At 39.4% G+C, this 22,785-nt stretch overlaps 1 protein-coding gene across 1 annotated transcript in view; it reads left to right on the forward strand.

Annotated features, from left to right (window-relative positions):
- tbc1d19.L (TBC1 domain family member 19 L homeolog) overlaps nucleotides 1–22,785 on the forward strand; it is a gene marked incomplete at its 5' end in the record, with an annotated part of 52,837 nt that overhangs the window by 13,360 nt on the left and 16,692 nt on the right. Inside the window, 8 exon segments of the mRNA NM_001095777.1 lie at nucleotides 977–1,087; nucleotides 7,086–7,158; nucleotides 8,882–8,920; nucleotides 9,361–9,473; nucleotides 15,808–15,882; nucleotides 16,699–16,761; nucleotides 21,418–21,502; nucleotides 21,715–21,759. Coding sequence (NP_001089246.1) covers nucleotides 977–1,087; nucleotides 7,086–7,158; nucleotides 8,882–8,920; nucleotides 9,361–9,473; nucleotides 15,808–15,882; nucleotides 16,699–16,761; nucleotides 21,418–21,502; nucleotides 21,715–21,759 — 604 coding nt within the window.

Consider the following 22,785-nt stretch of genomic DNA (forward strand, 5'->3'; position numbering starts at 1 on the left):
CTCCAGATGAGGCCTCACCAGGGACCTATAAAGAGGCATAATTATGTTTTCATCTCTTGAGTTAATGCCCTTTTTATGCAAGACAGAACTTTATTTGCTTTAGTAGCCACAGAATGACACTGCCCAGAATTAGACAACTTGTTATCTACAAAGACCCCTAGATCCTTCTCATTTAAGGAAACTCCCAACACACTGCCATTTAGTGTATAACTTGCATTTATATTATTTTTGCCAAAGTGCATAACCTTGCATTTATCAACATTGAACCTCATTTTCCAGTTTGTTGCTCAGTTTTCCAATTTTACAACACCCATTTTATTAACACCAATGTTGAAAGACACAATGTAAGGCACAGTAATGAGTCAATCCCTGTGTCAGAGGGCTTATAAGCCTAACATCACCATGTGTAATGCAAAGTGTTGACTGGAATGGTATAAAGGTCAGTGGAAATGCATTCTGTAGAGTGAAGAATTTTGCTTTACCGGAGGAGCCTGTGCTTGGCTAATACCAGAATGCTTCCTGCCTGAACGTATAATTCTGACGTAATGTTTGGTGGAAGAGGAATAATGGTCGGGGCTGAGTTTGATATTAGATGGACTGGTTCTAGTAAAAACAAAATGTAGCGTTGCAGTGTACAATCTTGACAATTCTCAAAGCTATATCTATACAGAATCGGTTGAGGTCCTGTCCTCAACCCAACCAAACACCCATGTGATGAACCAGAACACTGATTGTAGGGTTAGGTTGGACATCATTGTCCAACCTACCATTGTGGCCAAATTTAAACAACTTATAACCACCTATAATGCTCTAGAAAACCTTTCCAAAACAGTAGAGGCTGTTATAGCAGCAACAGTAAAGATTAATTTAATTTGTGATTGTATGAATATGGTTAGATTCAAGATCTTCTTTTATGTCTGTTTTTTTTTTTTTTATTCTTGTTTCTAAATCCATACGCTGTATTTGTTTTACTTAGGTATTGATTAATCTACGAAACCCTAATTATGACTGTGGGGATCAAGGAACTTATAAGAGTTACCTGGGTTTGATTCAAGTGCCACTGAAAATTAAAGATATTCCTGAGTTGGTAAGTAATGCTAAGGTTACTAGTGCAAATAATTTTCCTGTTTTAGTTCAGTAACATACTGGTTAATATTCTTACACGATGAAGTATAGTTTAAGAGGATGATTACAATGAAATAGCAGTGCATGAACATATGGTTAAAAAGAGACCATGTTTCTATTAACAGCATTTGTAATGTTTCCAGGTAGCTGAGCAAAGCCCATTTGTTGTCCTTGTAAAGTACCTCTTATAATGTGAAATTTAAGGATGTTGGAAGTCACCAAGAAATGTCATACATGTATGGGATCTGTTATCTGGAAACCTGTTATCCAGATTACAGGAATACTATCTCCCATATACTCTATTAATCTAATAATTCCATTTCAGAATTTTCTTTTTCTCTGTAATAATTAATCGGTATATTTTACTTGATCCCAACTAAGATTTAATGCATCCTTATTGATGGCAAAATAATCATATTGTGTTTATTAATGTTTACATGATTTTTAAGTAGGCTCAAGGTATGGAGAGTCAAATTACAGAAAGACCCCTTAACTGGAAAACCCCAGATCCCAAGCATTCTGCATAGCAGGTCCCATGTCTATTCTGTTATAAGGCTCAGAACCTGATTAAAGGGGAAATATCGCGAAAATTAAAATGTAATATAAGCTTCTGCACACTGAAATAAGAAACTTTTTAAATACAAAAAAATCTGTACCATTTCTGAAATAATCAAGTTTATCTTCACTATTCCTTCTCAGCATCTGTTTCTCTTCATTCTGTCTGCAGTCAGGAGTTGGGAGTCAGATGAATGATCCAATATATCTTATAGGGGGGGCTCCTTTTGCCTAGAAGATGTATTAGAGCTCACTTTATTAAAATCACCAGACATCATGTCTCTCTACATGCAGAATTTGTTCAAAAGGCAGTTATTTTGTTATATTTTGTTTGTACTGGAATCCGTTATTTGAGTGAGCTCTAATTCGTCTGTTAGGAAAAGAAGCCAACTCTATAAGATATATTGTATCATTCATCTGACATCCAACTGCTGAATGAAGACAGAATGAAAAGAAACAGACGCTGAGGGAGGAATAGTGAAGATAAACTTGATTATTTCAGAAACAATGCAGAATATTTAATTGATTATATTTAGAAAGTTTCTTACTTCAGTTTCTTACTTCAATTTTTATTTTCGCAATAGTTTCCCTTTAAAGGAGGGATTTGCATGATTTCTCATAATACCTGTAATGACCTTTTGTGGAAAAATCAATTTTTTTTTCCCACCAATATTATTTCCATTAATTATTTGGTGTTGGTGTTATTTTTTCAAGATATTTAGAAGTTAAATATATAATAAGCTATTTCATTTGAGCAGTTGTGATACTTCATATAAAGATGAAGGACATCTGTGTTTTTCGAAGTTGCTTAGACCATAGGGCAACAAGGATTTTCCAGCCTGATTGATATCAGATTGAGCCCCACAAGATATCTTTAGGGAGGACATCATTTGGGCCCATACGTAGGCCAGTAATTTTTCAACTCTGTCAAGACTGGAGGCAATAACATAAAAAAATATATATATATATATGCACATTACAGGTATGAGATCTATTATTCAGAAGGTTTGGGACCTTTTATTGTGCGCATTTTATAATTGTAAACATGGTGTAACTAAAAGCAAGATCCGCTTGTTTTATGAGGTCACCAAACAAGTGTAACTTTGCCCAATACAGCCACCTTGTAATGGCTGATCTGAGGCCAATCTGGTTGTTTAACTTGAGGGCCAAGCAATTCGATTATAATAGACCGCAATGCAAGCCATCGGAAGAGGGACCACTTCAACAAGCTGGTCCTTGTTCTGACAGGATTTTTAAACCTGTCCAATAGATATCTGGTTAAAAAATCAATCATCTAGATATCTATCTGATATGATGTCTGACAGGGCTTCTTGGCCCAACTGCTGACTTAGTCTGAAGGGGCTGAATTGGAAGCTTCCAAACTGTATAGGCTTCCAAACTGTGGCTAAATGTGGCCATAGACCCAAAGATCCGCTCATTTGGCGACATCGCCAAATGAGCGGATCTTTCCCCGATATGTCATTAACGAGCATGGCTATATCGGGGGTATTCTGAACGTTCAGCCATATGGCCGAACAATCCAATTACGATGTGCAGTGGGCTCCAGCGGGATTGGTCGGGTCAAAATCAAATCTGTCCGATCAACCAAACAACCGATCTCCGCCGGACGAAAGATGTCGGCACTCTCCACACATGATCCGAAAATCGTACGAATCCTCGATTCGTACAATAGGATCTGTGCGTCTATGGGCATAAGGAGTAGATAGGGAGACAGCTAAATGTTCTATAGCCCTGGTCATATGCATGGGGTCTGACCAGTTTTTTTCTTCTCAATGCAGGGAGTTGATCATTAGAAGCTTGAAAAGCTCTATTGTAGAATATATGTAGGCAAATGGGCTATAATTACAAAGTGCTAGAAGTGTTAGTTTATCAAGAAAAGATGCCAGTTGGTATTGTATTAAAATAATCTATCTGCAGCTAATTTTACATTTGAACCACACATCGCAGGGTCTTATAACTGCCTTGGATAATTTTTCTTTAAGTGAGTGTTATATCGAAGGTATCTTTGGAAAGGAAGTGTTTCTCAAACATTCATGGTTTCTAAAGGTGTCAGAAATCCCAAATTCAATGTGCTTAATCATATCAAATGCATTCACTACATGTTGAGTCTTTGGTGACATATGAACTGAGTTGAGTGCCACAGAACATTAGATCAAATTAAAGTAATAAAGGTCAGGAAATGACAAATACAAGAAAGTATGTCTGCACCGATTAGTGTGTTTCCAATGTACAAATGACAATCAAACGAGACTAATAAAGTTGATGTCCGTTTTCCATGCAGACAGGAGGTAGGCAGATAATCTCTGCAAATATCACTCTGTCATAATGTTGTGACATTTGGTGACGGCTTTGTACATACTGAATGTTTTATTGAATTGGTGCGTCTTAATAGTCAGATGTTTATTTCAAAAAACTACTTTTATACTCAAAGTACCAGTAACATTGATATGAATGAAAAGAATTCTTATTTAGCATGTTTTCTGTTGTTGTACTAGTGAAAGCTGTCCATACGTGGGCGATTTAAAGGAAAACTATAACCCCTAACAATATGGGGCTCTAAAAATATATTACATAAAACAGCTCATGTGTAAAACCCTGCTTAATGCAAATAAACCATTTTCATAATAATGTACTTTTTTTATTAGTATTTGCTATTGTGTAATCCTAAGTAGAAAATTGCCATTTTAATAAATAAGGGCCGCCCCCTGGGATTGTAGGATTCACGGCGCACATATACAAACCATACATGTTAGGTCACATGAGCCAATTAACAGACAGAGTTGTGTATTTTGCTTCCACACTTCTTCCTGTTACAGTTAGAGTTGTAGTATTTCTGGTCAGGTGATCTCGGAGGCAGCACACAGACCATTACAAAATAATGGCTCAAGGCAAGAGATGTAAAAGGGCAAGATTTACTTAAATATATATTCCAGTTTGGTAAGATTCTTTAATATGCTACTTAATTTGATAAAAACAATCTTTTGCTTGAGTATTCATTTTGGGGGCTGTAGTTTTCTTTTAAAAGGATACTGTCATTTTTCAAAATGAATCAGTTAATAGTGCTGATCCAGCAGAATTCTGCACTGAAATCCATTTCTCAAAAGAGCAAACAGATTTTTTATATTCAATTTTGAAATCTGACATGGGGCTAGAGATATTGTCAATTTCCCAGCTGCCCCAAGTCATGTGACTTGTGCTCTGATAAACTTCAAGCACTTTTCCCCCCAGCAGCCAAACAAAAGAACAATGGGAAGGTAAAAACCCATGTCCCACTGAGACACATTCAGTTACATTGAGAAGGAAAAACAGCAGCCTACCAGAAAGCATTTCTTTCTTAAAGTGCAGGCACAAGTCACATGACCAGGGGCAGCTGGGAAATTGACAAAATGTCTAGCCCCATGTCAGATTTCAAAATTGAATATAAAAAAATCTGTTTGCTCTTTTGAGAAATGGATTTCAGTGCAGAATTCTGCTGGAGTAGCACTATTAACTGATGTGTTTTGAAAAAAAAAAAAAAACATGTTTTCTGATGACAGGATCCCTTTAAGCTGCTATCTGGCCTCTTCAGACCGAATCGGCAGCTTTTCAGCTTGTGTATGGGCCCTTCCTGACAGATATCTGGGCAAAAATTAGGCTTGTAACGTATACTACTGTTTACCTCCTTCCCTCTCCTGGGGAGGGGTCTGGGCCAGAACCTTGGTATTCTCCCGGTGTATCCCGCAGTCCAACCCCTTTCCTATGTTCAGATATTTGCCTGAAGAATAGCAATGGCATCTAGTTCAGTCTTATAGTGTACATAGAATCCAGTAGGAATAGATGTTCTGTATTTGCTGAAGCATTTGATGATCACAAACAATATATTGCAATGCTTGGCAATGAATATTAGTGTGACCGTGAAGGAGAAGTAAACAGACTGGTTCTTGCTTATTAACACTGGGCAAATCTGAACCTGGACAGTAACCAGTGGCAATCAGTTAAAAGTTTGCTTCTATTTTGCTAAAAAAAAAGCTGATCACTGATTGGTTGCTGTAAGTTGCTGCCCAATGTTGATAAATGACCCCACATAAGGTTTCCTGCACAGGTCCTCCACTCCAACCCCCCTATATCTCAGCACAGAGAGATGGGGCCACATTTATCCTGTCAGAGACCCCCACTGCTGTGAACTCTTCCACTTATATGGAACCCAACATGCAGGCTCGCTAGCCAATTTTAGGCCTTTTAAATATATCTGATTTTTATGGGGGTTACTTATGAAAGGTAGGGTATTTGAGTTTATTTTTACCTCGAATGAGTTAGAATGACCTCGAAACTCAAATAGTATCTTATTGAAGAAAAAACTTGAATGTCTAAAATTTGAACGAATGATACCAACCTGAAAACTTCAATTGAATTCAAACGCATTTCCAATCAAGTTTTCCTCCAAAAAAAAAAACTTGAATGTCAGGAAGGCTATTAACTTCTTCAAATAGGTCAGCGGACCTCTGCCATTGACTTCTACATGAACTCAGCAAGGTTTTAGGATGCAACCTATCAAATTCTAGTTATTTCCAAGATAGGAGGATGATAAATCTCTGATTCAAATTTGTAGTTTTAAACTCGGAATTTGGGATTTCTGACCAAAACACCAACTTGAAAATTCAAATTTACCATTAGAACCTTAGTAAATCTGACCCTTAGTGTGTTTTTAATACCGACATGGAAGTTGTAATTTAGTGTTTCATTATGCCTTTAGAATAAAAAAAAAACCAAACCTTTTTCTACATTCAGTTAGACGAATAAAGAGCATTGCTTTCATTTTGTTCAGTAGTGGTAAATTGTTTAGTTTCTGTGCCTTCCTCCATGCTCTTTTATCTGGAAACTGATTCTTGTGCAAAGCCGTTAATGCACTCTATAGTTATTTTATCACTTATTAAGAAACAAAGGCTAAACTATACTGTGGGCACATGTGTAGGGCATTATAACACATTTATTAAAGTTCCCTGGCCTTGTGTAGTGTAATGTATTTGCTGCAGCATATACGGCCATTGTACTTTAACTGCACGCCGTATGCAAATTAGCCAACGCTAGCGTAACTTTGAACTGCTGAACGTATTTTCTGAGTAGCCGGTACCCTGTGCACAACTTCTGATCTTCGTGAATTAGCGTTGTCCAGTTGAATTTATGCCTGCAAAGTGTTGCGCTGTGCGCGAAGCCAGCACTGGCGAATTTTCACAGGTCAGTAAGTTTGCCCCAATGTCGTTGTTTGGCCAGTTTATCACTGCTGCCATCTTGGTATTGGTTACATCATTGACATTGTCTCAAATGTTTGTTTTTTTTTTTTAAAGTGTTTGTTCTTGTGTGATCTTACAGACACTTTATGGTATTATTTACTATTTTTTTTCCAGAGGGAGTGTTTTCAGGAGCTAAGCTTAAATAAAGGTCAGCTGGGTGTGGATGATTCAACACAAGACCCTCCAGGTAAGCATTACAGGGGCCATTTACAAGTGCACGGTGCAGTTTTGGGTGTGCCACAATGCAGTGTTTTTCACATAATTTTGAATGTCATGAGGTGCTGCGGTGTAGTGATGCGCCTAGAGCAGTTGCAGGCGATGTGCTAAAATGTACACAACTGCACAGTAGCTGTTCTGAAAATCTTTTATCATTTCCAGTACTTGGCATATAAAATGCCATCTGTGCCTGATTCATTAGATGCAGAGTCAATTGATGCAGGTCACTGTAGGAAACCTGGAGCTACTGGAACCTTGAGGTGGTGGAAGCTTCAGGGTTGCATCAATAGATTCAATGCATATAATTCATCCAAATGATGACGCTTGCTTCAAGGGGTAGCTTTAGACACAAATACCTTAGTCGAACGTCGTTGGAAAAAGTTGCTTAACCAACTTGCGCTTTTTCTTTGTATTACTAAAAAGTATTTTGTGTAATAAAGACATGTAAGCCCACTAACTCTAGTATACCTGCACCGTTCCACTGGGGTGCATTCCACTTTCATGTGCTTGAATAAATAACTTTGATTGGCACGTAGTTGGAACTGAAAGCATTAGAATGTTTCAAGAGCTTAACAAAACTCAGAGGATGCAAACATTAAAGTGGTAGTTCACCCTTAAATTAACCTTTAGTTCAATATAGATATTCTGAGACCGTCTTCAATTACCTGTTTTGTTTTTTTTTTGTCTTTTTTTTAATATTTAGCTGTTTGTTTAGCAGCTCTTCAGTTTAAATAACCTTGAGGGCCTGGAAAACTGGAGAAGGCCTAAATAGAAACCTTAATAGTAAAAAGTAACAATACACTGTATTCGTAAAATCATATCAGAATCAATTGTAACAGAGCAATTTTGACAGCTGGAATCAGTGACTGCCAAGTAATTCAAAAATGGTAACATATAAAAGTTGCTAAGAATATGACATTCTATAACATACTATGGGGGTTAGTTACTAAAACTTGATTTTTTTCCTTTTCCTGGTCGGGCCTTTTGGGGCAAAAACTAGAATTATACCCTGTATTATTCTGTATTATGCCCTGATGCTGCAAAGCCCAAATCTGAAAACCTGTCATCTCAAACCTGTCAGGGTCATGTATAAGTCAATGGCAGATGTCCCTATCCCAAATTCATGATATCGTGGTCTGCGCTCGGTTTAGCCCGATAATCGGAAATATTCCTGACCCGACTTTTTCGAGTTATTTTATTAATAAATAAGATAAAATCGTGGATGGGGCTTTGGTCAAGCTTTGTTTAATTAAAAAAAAAATTATATAAATTGGAGTTTAAGTAAATAACCCCCTATATGTTACCAGAGAAGTAAGCTACCCCCATAAGAGTGCAAAATCCAGTAACATTCTATTATTATGGTGAACATGAGCTCTGTATTCTGCAGCAACCAATGAGATGTTGTTTTTATTACTACATTCTGATTGCACAAGATAACTCAGGGCTAATTGTGGAATGGTTGTAACAGGTTATTTTGCTTGGTCTAATTTGCCGCATGCTACTAGTGCATGACTTTCTATGTGGGAGATGTGCTGCAATAATGATCTTTTTCAGAAGCAGAATGTTAAAAACACTGCCAGTCCAGGGGGTTTCTATTATTAACATCATTTATATGCAGTTGCATGTGACGGCAGTCACATATATTTATCATAGTTAATTATTATATGTGTATTTTTATTTATTTTTTTCATTAGAACTCTTTGAAAATGAACATCTTTGTATTGGAAAGAAAGGTAAGATATAGATATGATTATAAGTAAAATCAAAAACATTATGCGTCTTAATGGATTTACATTTAACAACCACTATACTTTGAAGGGCAGTATTCCTAATGTTAATTTAATACCTGTATTATGAAAATTTATCAGGTAGAGTTGAATTTTACCCTAAAAATTTGAGTTTGCAAGGGTATTTTTCAGTCAAAACTCAAATTGTCGGGTTAAAAGAAAAAAACTAATTTTTTTTCGAGATTTGTTACACCCCAAAGTTTTTCGAGATTTATTATACCCAGAAGATTAATCCTGAGCCTCACATGTAGGTCCACATCAGCTAGAGTGAAGAGCCAATACCTGTCATTTTTTATAATGTGTTGACTTTTCTTCACTGTATTTCACAAATATTGAAACTAGCAGGAATCTGATGGGCTTCCCTGTTATATTTCCATATTTTCTAGTCTTAGCTGGACAAGACAGTGCTGCTGCTCAGCAGTTTGTTCGCCAAGGCTGTCCAACATCATTACGAGCCGAGTTGTGGGCACTTATTTTGAATATCTCAAATCAACCTGAGGTAAGTATTAATGGAATAACGTGCCTTGTTGGCATTTATACTCAATGTGTTACCAAACTTTGTACAGAAAACCCGTTATCCAGAAAGCTTTGAATTATGGAAAGGCTGTCTCCCATAAGAAAACAGTAATAAGAAAACACTGCTTTGTAGTTGACCCCAAAGACTCCATTTTATCAAAATAATCAGAATATTCAAAAACAGATTTCCTTATTCTCTGTAATAATAAAACAGTAGCTTGTACTTGATCCAAACTAAGATATAATTAATCCTTATTGGAGGCAAAACCAGCCTATTGGCATATTTAATGTTTAAATAATTTTCTAGTAGACTTAAGATATGAAGATTTGTGATGAGCGAATTTATTCAGCAGCCATGGAATCACAGCAAAGTTTTGCATTTCGCCATGTGCAAATTTTTTCGCGGAACTATGGCAAAAAATTGCCATGGAAAAGTTTGCAGAGAAAAAACGCCAATTGACTTTAATGCATTTGGACAAAAAAGTCGCCATAAGAAAAACACCCATTGACTTTAATGCATTTGGATTGATAAAAATTGTCGCTCGCGTGAAAACCGACCATTGACTTCAATGCAGACTTCAATGTGTCTCTTTGGAATCATTTAATAATCGGCTGGAATCATGTCTAACCTCTATCAGGTTTCATTGCCATGCTGTTTTTATTAAATTGATCTTCCATAGAAAATCTTATAATAACAACTAAATACGACACATCAGTGAGCAGACAACACAGGCTTTTAGTTGAGCTTAGTCAACCACTCTATAGCTTTGAACATTCTTCTTTTGTAGGCTTTCGCATACATGGATTTATAAAACCATAAAAACTTAGGAAACTCATATAGACAGGGTGCTATCTCTACATCTCCACTACCTGTACTGGTTGCATTCATGTTTGACTTTTTTTCTTTAAGTAAGTAAGTACCTCTTATCCCGGCTCCTGCTTGCAGTCCCAATACACTTGATACCCAGAAACTCCCTTTTCACCCCAGTCCAACTGCTGAATTACCCACATGCCACTCCCACTTGCCCTTACCTCAATTTACAACAAGCCAGTGTGGCGTGAGAGCAGTAAGTTTTGGCAGGGGGTTTAAAGAAGAACTAAAGCTTAACTAAAGAAGAAGCTAGAAATGTTGTACATTATGTTTTGGATTCTGTACCAGCCCAAGGCAACCACAACCCTTTAGCAGTAAAGATCTGTGTCTCCCAAAATGCCCCAGTAGCTCCCCATCTTCTTTTCTGCTGATTCACTGCACATGCTCTGTGCTGCTGTCACTTACTGAGCTTAGGGACCCACTCACAATGTACAGTACACATGGAATAGAAATGTCACAATATAAGGCTGATTATATTAGTAATTAATACAGATAATTACTACATGGCAGCTCAGAAACCAGTGCAATTAGCTTGTAGCATCATCTTATATTATAGGCCAACCTCATTTTCTGCTTCATAATTTGTGATGACCCCTAAGCTTAGTTTCTCAACAGCTGCTCAGAGGCCACTGAGCATGTGAGTGTCACAGACACTTTCCAAGATGGTGACCCCCTGTGACAAGTTTGACGTTCTGGATCATTGCTGCTATTGAGAAGGTTAGGCTGGTGCAATAAGTTCATTATATGAAATATGGCATTTTTATCCACATAAATGTTTAGGTTTTAGTTCTCCTTTAAGCTATCCCAAGTTGCAACACAGTCTCTTCTGTTTCCCTCTAGTTCTAGCCCTGTGTTGCACACTTTTCCCACCTCCTTCTTCTAATGATGTGCTTGATAAAAATGAAATGAGGCCTGGATTTCTAGGCAGGCCACAAAGGCAAAGATCTGGGGACGGCATGTTGCCCACTGGCCACAGTTGAACTAGGGGTCTCTGGCTGATCGGGGGAACTAGCAACAGTGATTAATAGGTGAGGGTGGTACAAGCAGGTTGGGTGTGTCCATGGGGGGTGTGTGAGTGGGGGGTTAGTGTGTGAGGAGTGGTGGGGTGTGAGCGGCCTAGGGGCATACCAGGTTTAAATCTGGCACTGAATGAAATGGGTGCAGTTTGCCCCAAACTGGTTATAACCATGTTACCTTGGAGTAAAATTTTATAGTTTCATTCATAAAATGTGAACTTGTGTGTGAGCTTGTTGTGTGTACCTCAGTATAAACTGTTCCTTGGTGGTAATCAGGGCCGCCATCAGAAATCACAGGGCCCCGTACGACAAAATTTCCTGGCCCCCCTGGGCTGCGCCCACCCTAAGCCCCACCCACAAGTCCACCCTCCCCACCCCACAGGTCCACCCCCTACCACACAGTAAAAAAAAAAAAGAAAAAACATTGGTGGCTAGGGTCCCCACATGTTAATAAAAAAATAATGGTGGTCAGGGCTCCCCATAAAATAACATTTGTGGTCAGGGCCCCCCATTAAAAAATATTGGTGTCCTGGCCCTCCCCACATTATAAAAACATTGGTGGCCAGGGCCCCCCTTAAACATCCATGTAAAAAAAATTGCCCCCCCCAGAAGTTTGGTGCCCAGGGCCCCCCCACACACCAGGGACCACAAAGGGTTATCTTTAGGGGGCCCTGCCATGTTACACTTACTTCATTAGTGTGGCCCACCTGCTGTCAGTGAGCTGCCAACTACAGAAGGGAGGAGGAGAGCACAGGTGGCTGCATGGTGATTGGATGAGCTGTAGGGGAAGTTCAAACCTCAGCTATCCAATCCCTGAGCAGCTCAACCGGGACTTAAACTCTGTGACCAATAAGGGGAAGTAATGGACAGAAGATACCTGTGATAGCCCTGTGCTCCCGCCCTTTTTTCCCGAAGTTGGCAGCTCTCACAAAGCAGGGGGGCCCGGCTAATCAAGTAAGTGTGTTGCAGCCGGGCCCCCCTTACCCTCGGGCCCCCTACAACTCTCCCCCCCTGATGGCGTCCCTGATGGTAATGCATAAGCACTGTATACATGTCCTTTGCTCTCCAGGTGCCCAGCTGAGAAGGACATGATACAAATCTCCTTTGTAACACAGTACAACATTTAGCTAAGCATTAGCAACTAAAGACACTGATGACCTTCGAAAACCATAAAATCAATTTCAACTTTTGATTGACTGAATCATCAGCGAAATTATATATTTGCATATTACTTCTGACAAAGTGCCATTTGGAGAATTCTTACTGATTTCATGCATTAGGTGACACTTTGGTATAGCAACATTTTCACACAAGTCTGCAGCAAAGTAATTAAATGGATGTTATATAAACATCAACTTGGTTAATAAGATATTAATGACAAAAAAGTGACTAAGCATTTACTTAAAGGGCATGTAAAGTCTAAAATCGAATAAGGCTAGAAATGCTGTATTTTGTATACTAAACATAAACATGAACTTACTGCACCACAAGCCTAATCAAACAAATGATTTATGCTTTCAAAGTTGGCTACAGGGGGTCACCATCTTGTAACTTTGTTAAACATCTTTGCAAGACTAAGACTGTGCACATGCTCAGTGTGGTCTGGGCTGCTTAGGGATCGTCATAAACAAAGCTGCTTGAGTTCTGCATGGCTGGTAAGTAAGGCGGGGGCTCCTCCTGCTGTTCATAAGTATGATTGTTTCCCTGCTCAGCAGTTAGGGACCATCTGACAATTCCTATCCACAGCAGTAAATGAAGGGATAATTTCACTGCATACAGTCAGGTTTCTTATAAAAACAGTACACATTATTTAATGAAAGTATATTGGAGATAGGTTTCTTTTTCATTAAAGAAAGGAAAAATGGGATTTTATTTTTTTGCCTTTACATGCCCTTTAATATTGCCAGATATCCTTCAGTCAAAACTTCATCAACTCTCCTAAAACAAGCTGACGGTATTTCCCATAGCACTCGTCTTATATTTGGATCTATGTTTCCAGTGTTAATACCTTCTACATCCTATAGTCACACACATCACCAGGCTGATTACAAGATCTCTGAAATTTACACTGTGGTCAATGGTAACCGAGAGTATGGGCTTCAATGTAGGGCCTTCTGCTTGAGTCTGTGGTTCTTCCTATAGTACACTCAGGCTCCTAGCTTTCCCAGGAGCCACACAATAAACCTTATGTGGTTAGGTTTTGGAATAGTGGACTATTCTAGTCTATTAATTAGTGGTTTCATTGTGTAGAAGCTGGGTTTTGGAGACTATGAACATGACCGTATGGGAAAAGGCATATGCAATAGATGCAACCTGGTTTGGTGAACCTCTTAATGAACCAATTTGACTGATGAATCTCCTAACCTCTGTGTAATTTGACAGAAGAATAAGAAATCACCAAGTGTGCTTAATTCTTAAACAGAGAAAAAGGCAGAATACATGATCAAGAACTTTCTTCTTCGTTCAATCCACGGGAAGCTACTGTGTCTACTGTTTCCCCATGTGCCTTTTAGATTATATCACTGGCCAATAGATTTGAGCACTTTCACTGACACCTGTATGGTTGCCTAGCAACAGATTTTGGCGCCATTTCAAGGCTTTATTACCTCTGGGGGGTTGTGGGTGCTAGATGTTTGTTTGTTTGTTTGTTTGTTTTTGCTCCTGACGAAGATCCCTGTGGGGGATCGAAACGTTGAGGCTTAATAATAAAACATTTTTTGTTTTTTCACTAAAACCCTGTGAGTGCCGCAATCCCTTTTCACTGCTTATTTCCCATGCTGGCACCCAGGTATTAATTTTGTCTACGGAGTGCACCATTCCTTTGGTTATATATATATATATATGGGTGTGTGTGTGGAGTTTATCACCATTCACATGATCATTTGCCGGGTGCTAACCAAAAGTAATTGTAGCAGTCCATGAAAGCACTCACAGCAGTCGCTGTCAAGCGTGTATCAAAAAGTCATTTATTGGTGCATAGACCATGCACCAATAAATGACTTTTTGATACACGCTTGATGGCGACTGCTGTGAGTGCTTTCATGGACTGCTATATATTATTTTTTTTTTTTTTTTTAAACTAGAAAAATTTGAGTTGTTTTTTCTTACCCGAAAAAAACAAAAATTTTTGATCAAAAAAATAACCTTGAAAGCTCAAATTTTCGAACTTTGATAAATAACCCCCTTAAAGAAGAAGGAAAGTGTTCTTGCACTTGGGGGTGCCTAACACCCCCCAAGTGATTGTAGTTACTTATCTAAAACCCCAGGCCCACGGAGCTAAAAAGTCGGCTGTTTCATTGAACTGCTCCGGGAAATTTGAAGAAAGAAGAAGGAGGAAGTGGATCGCTCTGTGGTGCTCACTGGAATAACTTCGGGCCAGTGCAGTTTTCTGCTGATAGGAGCACTGGCCCGGGGTTTCAGGTAAGTAAATACAATCACTTGGGCGTGCCTAACATTTGGTACCCCCAAAAAGACTTTCCTTCTCCTTTAATGTCTAGACATTAGACATTCTTGGAAAGAAATACAAATGTTGCAGATTAACCCAACATAAATGCAAATATTTATCCGTGAATAGAGGCACTTTTCTATGGGTGGGACAGTGACTCGGTGGCTATGGTTTCTGCCTCTCTGGGGTGCCTAGTTTCATTCTGACCAGACACTTTCTGCAAAGCAGTATGAATGTTCTCCCTGTGTCTGCATGGGTTTTCTGAAACGGAGACAGGGCGACGCTCCATCGTGCGGTGCTCGATTTCTCCTCCCTGGCTATCTCCTATAGAAGGCAGGGAGGAGAAATCGAGCGCAGCACGATGGATTGTCGCCGTTTCAGAAGAACAGCGCATGTAGAGAATCGGTAAGTAATTTCTTAATAAAAGCTTTGCAAATTAAAAGTATAAACTATGTTGGTGTTTTTTTTCGTTAAAAATAAACTTTTTTAAGTTTGTTACTGGTCCTTTAATACAGGAAAACTGATTGTGTATAGAGCCTGGAGTAGGTTTGTTAGTGGGGTGCTGCAGGGTTCTGTATGGGGGCCATTTTTTCCAGTTTGTTCACTGATGACTGGGGTTTTAAATTTTCTTTTTTCTCTGTAATAATAAAACAGTACCTTGTACTTGATCCAAACTAAGATATAATTAATCCATACTAAAAGCAAAATCAGCCTACTGGGTTTAATATTTAAATGATTTTTAGTAGCCTTAAGAAATGGAGATCCAAATGAGAGAAAACTCCAATTCCTCAGCATTCTTGATAACCGGTCCCATACCTGTATTCAATTTTGATCTCAAGCATCCTGGGTCTAGCGTCTGTCTACATGAAGCCTTTTTCTTGCAAATGTTATTTTTGTCTCACCCGAGTAAAGTTTATATGGCATTGAATGTACGCTATCCATTTTGACGGCAAAATGTGTATTTCTCTATCTCAACAATTTCCAGGGCATATTGTACTATGAGCAGCTTAAATCTAATGTGATTCAGCATGACCTTCTATCTGACAGTCTGATTTATAAGGTGAGTCATTTATATTTATTTCTTTCTGTTGGTAGATTTGTATTGTTGCAGATTCTTATTTAATAGAAACATTTACTTCTGCAAGATGTTATCATTAACATTTTGAAGCAAACAATTTGCCTTTATTAACATTTACTTTTTCATATGCAAGCCAAGAGTCTTTTATATGGGTGAGGCATAGGGATGTAGCGAACTGTTCTGCGGCGAACTAGTTCGCGCGAACTTCGACCGTTCGCGTCCGCCGAATGTTGGCGAACGTTTGGGAACGTTCGCATTTTGAGTTCGCGTTCGATTCGAATACAAATCGTTCGACCATTCGACCATTCGAATTCCTTCGACCGCTAAAAATCGAACGATTTCCATTCGTTCGAACGATTGTAAGCATTCGATCGAATGAAAAGCATTCGATCGAATGGCTTCGATCGTTCGATTCGAATGAAAATCCTTCGATCGAACGATTAAAATCCTTCGATCGTTCGAATTGAACGATTTTAGCGGGTGTTCGAAGTTCGCGAACTGTCCGTGAACGTTCGCATTTTTTGCCGGTGTTCGCGAACGACGTTCGCGAACACCAAATCGGCAGTTCGCTACATCCCTAGTGAGGCATTCTGCACAAACTGCATATACTTTGTTGCACAATGCATTCGGTGTTGTGCAGTTAATGGGTATATACTCTGAACATACAGATTTTCATACATAGCAGCCAATAACCGATACAAGAGATAAAGAGGGTCCTTCCCAAACAAGCTTACATCCTAAAAACAGAGAAACATAGTTCTCACAAATACTTAATTCCATTGTTTTTCTTTTTTATAGGACGTAAAGCTCACGGCTAGCAATGATGACTACTATTTTGTTTTTGAAGATTACCTTTATCAGGTATGAAATAAAAAAAGAATTAGCAAATGAGTTTTGTATGTTTACCTGCAGCCTCTTTGGCCCCTAGGCTAAAAATAATGAGACTGGCCTCTGCAAACCTTTTGGGAGAGGACCACATTAAAGGTCTGATCAGCAGTCCTCTTCTGATAGGTTGTTGTTTTGGCCCCATAGAAGGGCAAATGAGTTGGTATCTAATGCCATTTGTATGGTTATATCAAAATACCATTGGCTAACCACTGTCATCATGCACCCTCCCATGGAGGAAAGCTGTCTGGAAACAGAAACAAGAATTTGAAAATATATTGAGTAGAGGATTATAGGGTTCATTAACTAAGCTAGTGCTGTGTGCATAGTGCAAAATATTGGCATTATTTGCCATGTTTTTTTTAGCCACAATATAATTTTCTTGCCTAGTTTCCCTTGCTGTAAAATTGTATTCAGCTGGTGTAAATAGGAGTGCTTATTGGTGCAGCACAGCAGTATAGCTCTGGAAAAACTGCCCTAGCATTGGCCCTAGTATTTACTAAATATGATATTTGGCCTTTTTTGTACAGATCTATATATTATTGGCTAATTTAAAATTGCATTATGACTATCCCTAAGCACATGAAATCTATCTCACGGGTTAGCGCTGTGCGTGTAGAGAATAGATGCCGGCACTGCATTTTTAGTAGCGCCTTTGGAAAGCAAAGTGTTTAAGGAAACCCAGTTCCTTTTTTTAGCTTATAAAGGGGATGGGAGCTGCACTAACAATCAGGGAATTGGGAATAAGTGTATTTGAGCCAAACCACCAATCAGCAGAGCTGCTGTTAGCTGCAGACATCATATCAATGTAGAACACTCCATGATCAGTTAGTGACAATCCCCACTGCTAATATCATGTTACGAGCATAATAACAACTTATAAGGAGGCTTGCCATTTTTCACCTTTTGTAACACCTCATAATTGAAAAAGCTGCTTCTTCCATCACAGAAGAAAACTCATTTAACAGAAATTACATGACTTCCCTGACACCACTCCTACTGAAATTAAATTGCGTCTTTTAGGGCTTTTAATGATGAATATGATTGTGATGTCGACATAAATGTCACAGAGGAAAATGTATGACCTCCTTTCCCCTTCTATTTGATTAAATGTAAATTAGTCACAGTCGTTACTGTCTGTTTCATCAGACAGAGGGCACAGGTCCTTGCGCAGTTCTAACCCAAGGGATGAAACAGATCAAGGACCATTATATGTACAGTTCTGTATTCTTCACAAACTCTTCACAAGCAAACTAAGTTTAGCATTTAAAAATGTGTCACACTAGAACTCTTACATTGAACACTGCCGAGTTTAAGTTTGGATATTTAATTCATTTCTATTAGGGATGTACCGAATGCACTATTTTCGATTCGGGCCGAACCCCCAAATCCTTTGCGAAACATTTATAAACTGGGGTACAGAAAGCAAAGAAAATATAGTGGCATTCCAGCTTTGCATTTGCTTTATAAACTTAAATTCATATAAATATGAGTAAAATCAGGGCCGTATTTAACTAACGGGTGTAATAAAATTACCTAGTGTGCGGCGACGTGGACGGCAATCACGCCAGCGCGCCTGTACCTTTAAGAGGCGCGCAGACGCTCGTTTTGGTGCCAATTTCAAATGTATAGAAAGCCCATTCTGACTCCCAGCCAGTGCCCGTGATAGAACTTGTTTCTAGTGGTTTCCTGAGCCTTGTGCATCTGATCTGAATCTCGTCTGTCTGATTTTCCGTGTTTGAACTTGCCTGTATCCTGACTTCTGAAATCTGTATCCTGACCCTTGCCTGCCTACGACAACTCTTCCTGCTTAACCCCTTGATTGACAACCCGGTTTGACCCTTGCCAGTCTGACGATTCTCTTGCCTGCTCCATTTGTACCGTGACCTTCGGGCCAAAAGACTCTTCTAACAGCCGTGCCCCTTCGCCAGCCAGAACACCTCACCTTGCACCCCTCGTTAAGTCCAGGTGGCACCCAAGTAAGCTGAGGGCTCCTCCCGAAGCCCAACGGTGGTCACACTACTGGTGAAGCCGAGCCGAGACCAGGGTGCTTGGCATTTGTTCTGGTATCGGGTGCCGGCCGTGACAGCGGGTGCCCCCAGGCCCCTGTCACTGGCTTGTCGTGACCCCCCTCTCCCCTTTATGTGAGCGTGCACAAACTTCCCTGGAGCACTGGGGATTGGAGGATGGGAGAATTAAAAAAAAAAAAAAAAACAAGCCAAATCTAATACATGTCCCCAGCCCTTCAGACCCAATTTAGATGCAGCTGGGCTGCATGTTGCCCCTGAATTCCTACCACCATAGGCCCGGGCCTTTGTGGCCTTTGCACAAGTCCGGGCCTGAGTATAAATAAATAATACTCATGTTAAAAATCTCCATGCAGATATACCTCACACGTGGTCTTGATCTCACCCAGTGGAGTGGTCAGGGAGGAGAACCTAAAGCCTGACACCCTATCCACTGTGGTCCCTTCACTGTAGGCAAATCTTACAGCCTGGGAAACTACTCCCTGCTACACCTCCTTGATGGAGCATAAAGCTGCTCTTTCTATCTTCCTCACTGTCTTACTTTCCTAGAGAGTCTATAACAGATCTTCCGGTCTCTAGCTGGCCTCGTTCAAGGGGTCCCTGCTGGTTCAGGTCCCTCCAGGGCAAACTGACTTTTCTGAGCCTTGGTGCTCCCAGGCTCATTGGGAACATCCAGATGGTTAGGACACCAGGAGCCAAAGAGGAAGATCCACCCCTTTCCAAGCACTATATTAAAGTGTCGCAGGAAGTGGTCATAACACCTCTTGGCCAATAACTGGCATATGTAAATGATAAACTAGATAAATGGGCTTTTTTCCAGCAACTAGGGAAATAAGGAAGGGTAGGGATTTAAAACCCTATGGGTCCCTACAGAAGATAAGGAGCTCAATATAAACAAAGAAATATTACCCACTCGCAGTGCTGGCAGACTTATCCACGGGAGGCCAAAGTGATGAAATCAAGCAGTGGCTTTATTGAAACAATACACGGTGGTAAACTCTGAGGAAGTGCCCAGTTTTTGGGGAACGAAACGTGTTAGTTTGCTGCACACCCACCACTAATTTACCACTGTGTATTGTTTCAATAAAGCCGCAGTCAGCGCTGCGAGCAGGTAATATTTCTGAAGTTACCGACATCCCTCGATAGCTGTGATGGACGATGTGGGGCTCTGTGTGCGGGTGAGCTCCGCCATTAATGCCTCTCTAATATACTATTGGGGGCCCCTGGCTATGGGTAACTGCACCTGGGATTGGTTTAGCATAGAACGTGACAGGGGCAGTCAGATAGGTGGATAAATGTCAGGGGGCCATGTGCCGGGTATGGTAATATGTCTCATTATAGAAGCACTCAGATATATTTTAGTCACAGGTACAACATAACTCAAAGAGACCTGCTATAACCAACACAGGTAATTACTGGCAAAAATATTACTTTAAAATAGTAAGATAAATACATTGCAAAAGTGCACACATGAGAATTTTTTCTTTTCCCCCAAGTGTCATGTCCTCAATAGTGTACGGCTATTAATGGTTATTGGTTATGGTTAGAATTTGACTGTGCCCTGACATTCACTGCCAGCATCCTTGTTTTTCCTTGTTCTACGTATACAAGCTCCGCATAGCAGATATGCCCTGTACTACTAACAGTCTAAAGATAATAAATATATATAAATGTATTTATGTATACATAGTTTAGATAAAATGCCTCTTCCCTTTTGTTTAATTTTTATATTTAAAACAAATCCTTTTATCGAAGAGTCAGGGCCCAATGTTTAAATAATATTACATAAATGTTTCCAGAATTGCTTGCATGTTTGGCCGAAATGTCAATTTAAGTGATTACTGTAACAACCTAAATGGCTTGGGGCTCGGTCAGAGAACACATGTAGGAGCAAACGGTCAGATTTATTGAAATTCAAGATCGGAATTTGGTGGTGATTTGGGAGAATTGTGTGTGGGGGGGAAATTATGATTGGCACTTTTCCTTGAAAAGTCATGGTGAAAAGACATTATAAAACTGCAGTTTATTTTCTGCAACTTTTCTATATTGGATTGGATGGTATGTGCCTATGGATAGATAACCATACTATTTTGATATGAGAGGATTTGGAACAGTGTGGCTAATGAAGGTTGATCTACATCCATAACACATGTAAGCATGCACAAGGCGTTAAATGAACCTGAGCTTGTATTTCCTTGTATTACATTTATGCAGGAAATTTATTTATAGGCAGACTGAGTGGCTCCAATGCTCTGAGCAATGTCTCTGTGCTCTGATCCATTCAGAATTGGATATACTGCACAGATTTGGGAATATATAGGCGGATGGGGACCCCTGCTATACTATCTTCCAAGTCAAATCATTTAGTAATTAGTATATTAATTTGTTGTTGTTGAAAACGTTCCCAGAGGTGATTCTGTGGGGTGCATTAGGCTTTCCTCTTTCCATACAAATTCAGTAGCACCTGCTTGCACCCTTTAGAGCAAAGTCTGTATATAGGAAATACTGTGACTCACCGCTCGGCTATATCTATGGATTTATGCCTTGTGGCGCTGGAATTTTAAATAATGCCTGTCAACCTTTCTATCACATTTTTATTTTGCAGGTTCTCCTGTGTTTTTCCCGAGATACATCTGTCCTTGCACATTTCTCTTACAGTAGCGCCTCCCCACCGAAATCCTACATACGAGGTAAACCTTAAAGCTTTGTTTTAACTGCTTGCTAATCACACGGATACAATGGAGAAGGGACGCAGTGCCGCATTTACAAACCTGATAACAGGCACAAGAAAATCCTCCCGTGTTTGTGGTTTTATTATGTTTCTAATGCAGAAAAATGCATTTTTATTTTAGATCTGTGAAACAACATTGTGCCAAGCTAAGATCTGTGTATTTATTTGCAGGGAAGCTTGGTCTGGAAGAATTTGCTGTTTCATATCCACCAAATGGTATGTTGTATTTTGGCCTCCTCTAGTGGCAGCAAGCAGCATGACTAGTTGGACAAAATCTGTACATAGAGTGTACAGTTTAGTTGAGCAATAGTTAAGTTCCCCATTTTCTACTGAAGCTCCCCACCATTCCGTCTCAAGGGATTGTCATGTGATCCCAGTCAATCAGTCAACGATCTCTACTGCCACATGTGATCAGCCAACCCAGCTTCTTCTTCATACCCTCTTCCACAGTTTGGATAATACTTATTTCAGAGTTTAAAGGACAAGGAAACATGCAAAAGCTAAATTGATCCCAACCAACCTTTTTTTTTTTTTTAAGAAAAATCTGCCACATTCAATGAAGTGGAGCATTAACAGCCATGTTTTTATCCGTATTGCCTAGCCATCACTTCATGTGGGGACCTCTCTCTCTCTGACAATTATTATGCAAACCCAGTAGATCACAAGTTCCACGGGTGCATTTGAGTGGTCATTATACAGGTATTGGATACGTTATCTGAATTACAGAACGGCTGTCTCCCATAGACTCTATTTTATCCAAATAGTCCAAATTTTTAAATATGATTTCCCTTTTCTCTGTAATAATAAAACAGTAGCTTGTACTTGATCCAAACTAAGATATAATTAATCCTTACTATAAGCAAAACCAGCTTATTGGACTTCAGATTCAGAAGTAGACTTACAGTATGAAGATTCAAATTACAGAAAGATCTGTTAACCGGAAGACCCCAGGTCCCGAGCATTCTGGATAACAGGTCCCATACCTGTATCACTAAGTTACAGGAGCTTCGTGTGATCTTCTATTTCGTCCATGTATTAATCCATTAATAGGTTACCGAGGAGCACAGCAAATAAAAAGTACAGAGCAAAAGATCAGGGCTTTTTCTCCAAACACAAACACATATAAAGAAGTAATATATATTATTATTATGTATTGTTCTCTTAATATTTCTGTTCAGCATCACAATAATAAATAAGCTTACACAATGTAGGAATAAGGGCATTATACTAAAACTGCCTGCC

The sequence above is a fragment of the Xenopus laevis genome, chromosome 1L (genome assembly GCF_017654675.1).
Source record: "Xenopus laevis strain J_2021 chromosome 1L, Xenopus_laevis_v10.1, whole genome shotgun sequence".
NCBI lineage: Eukaryota > Metazoa > Chordata > Amphibia > Anura > Pipidae > Xenopus > Xenopus laevis.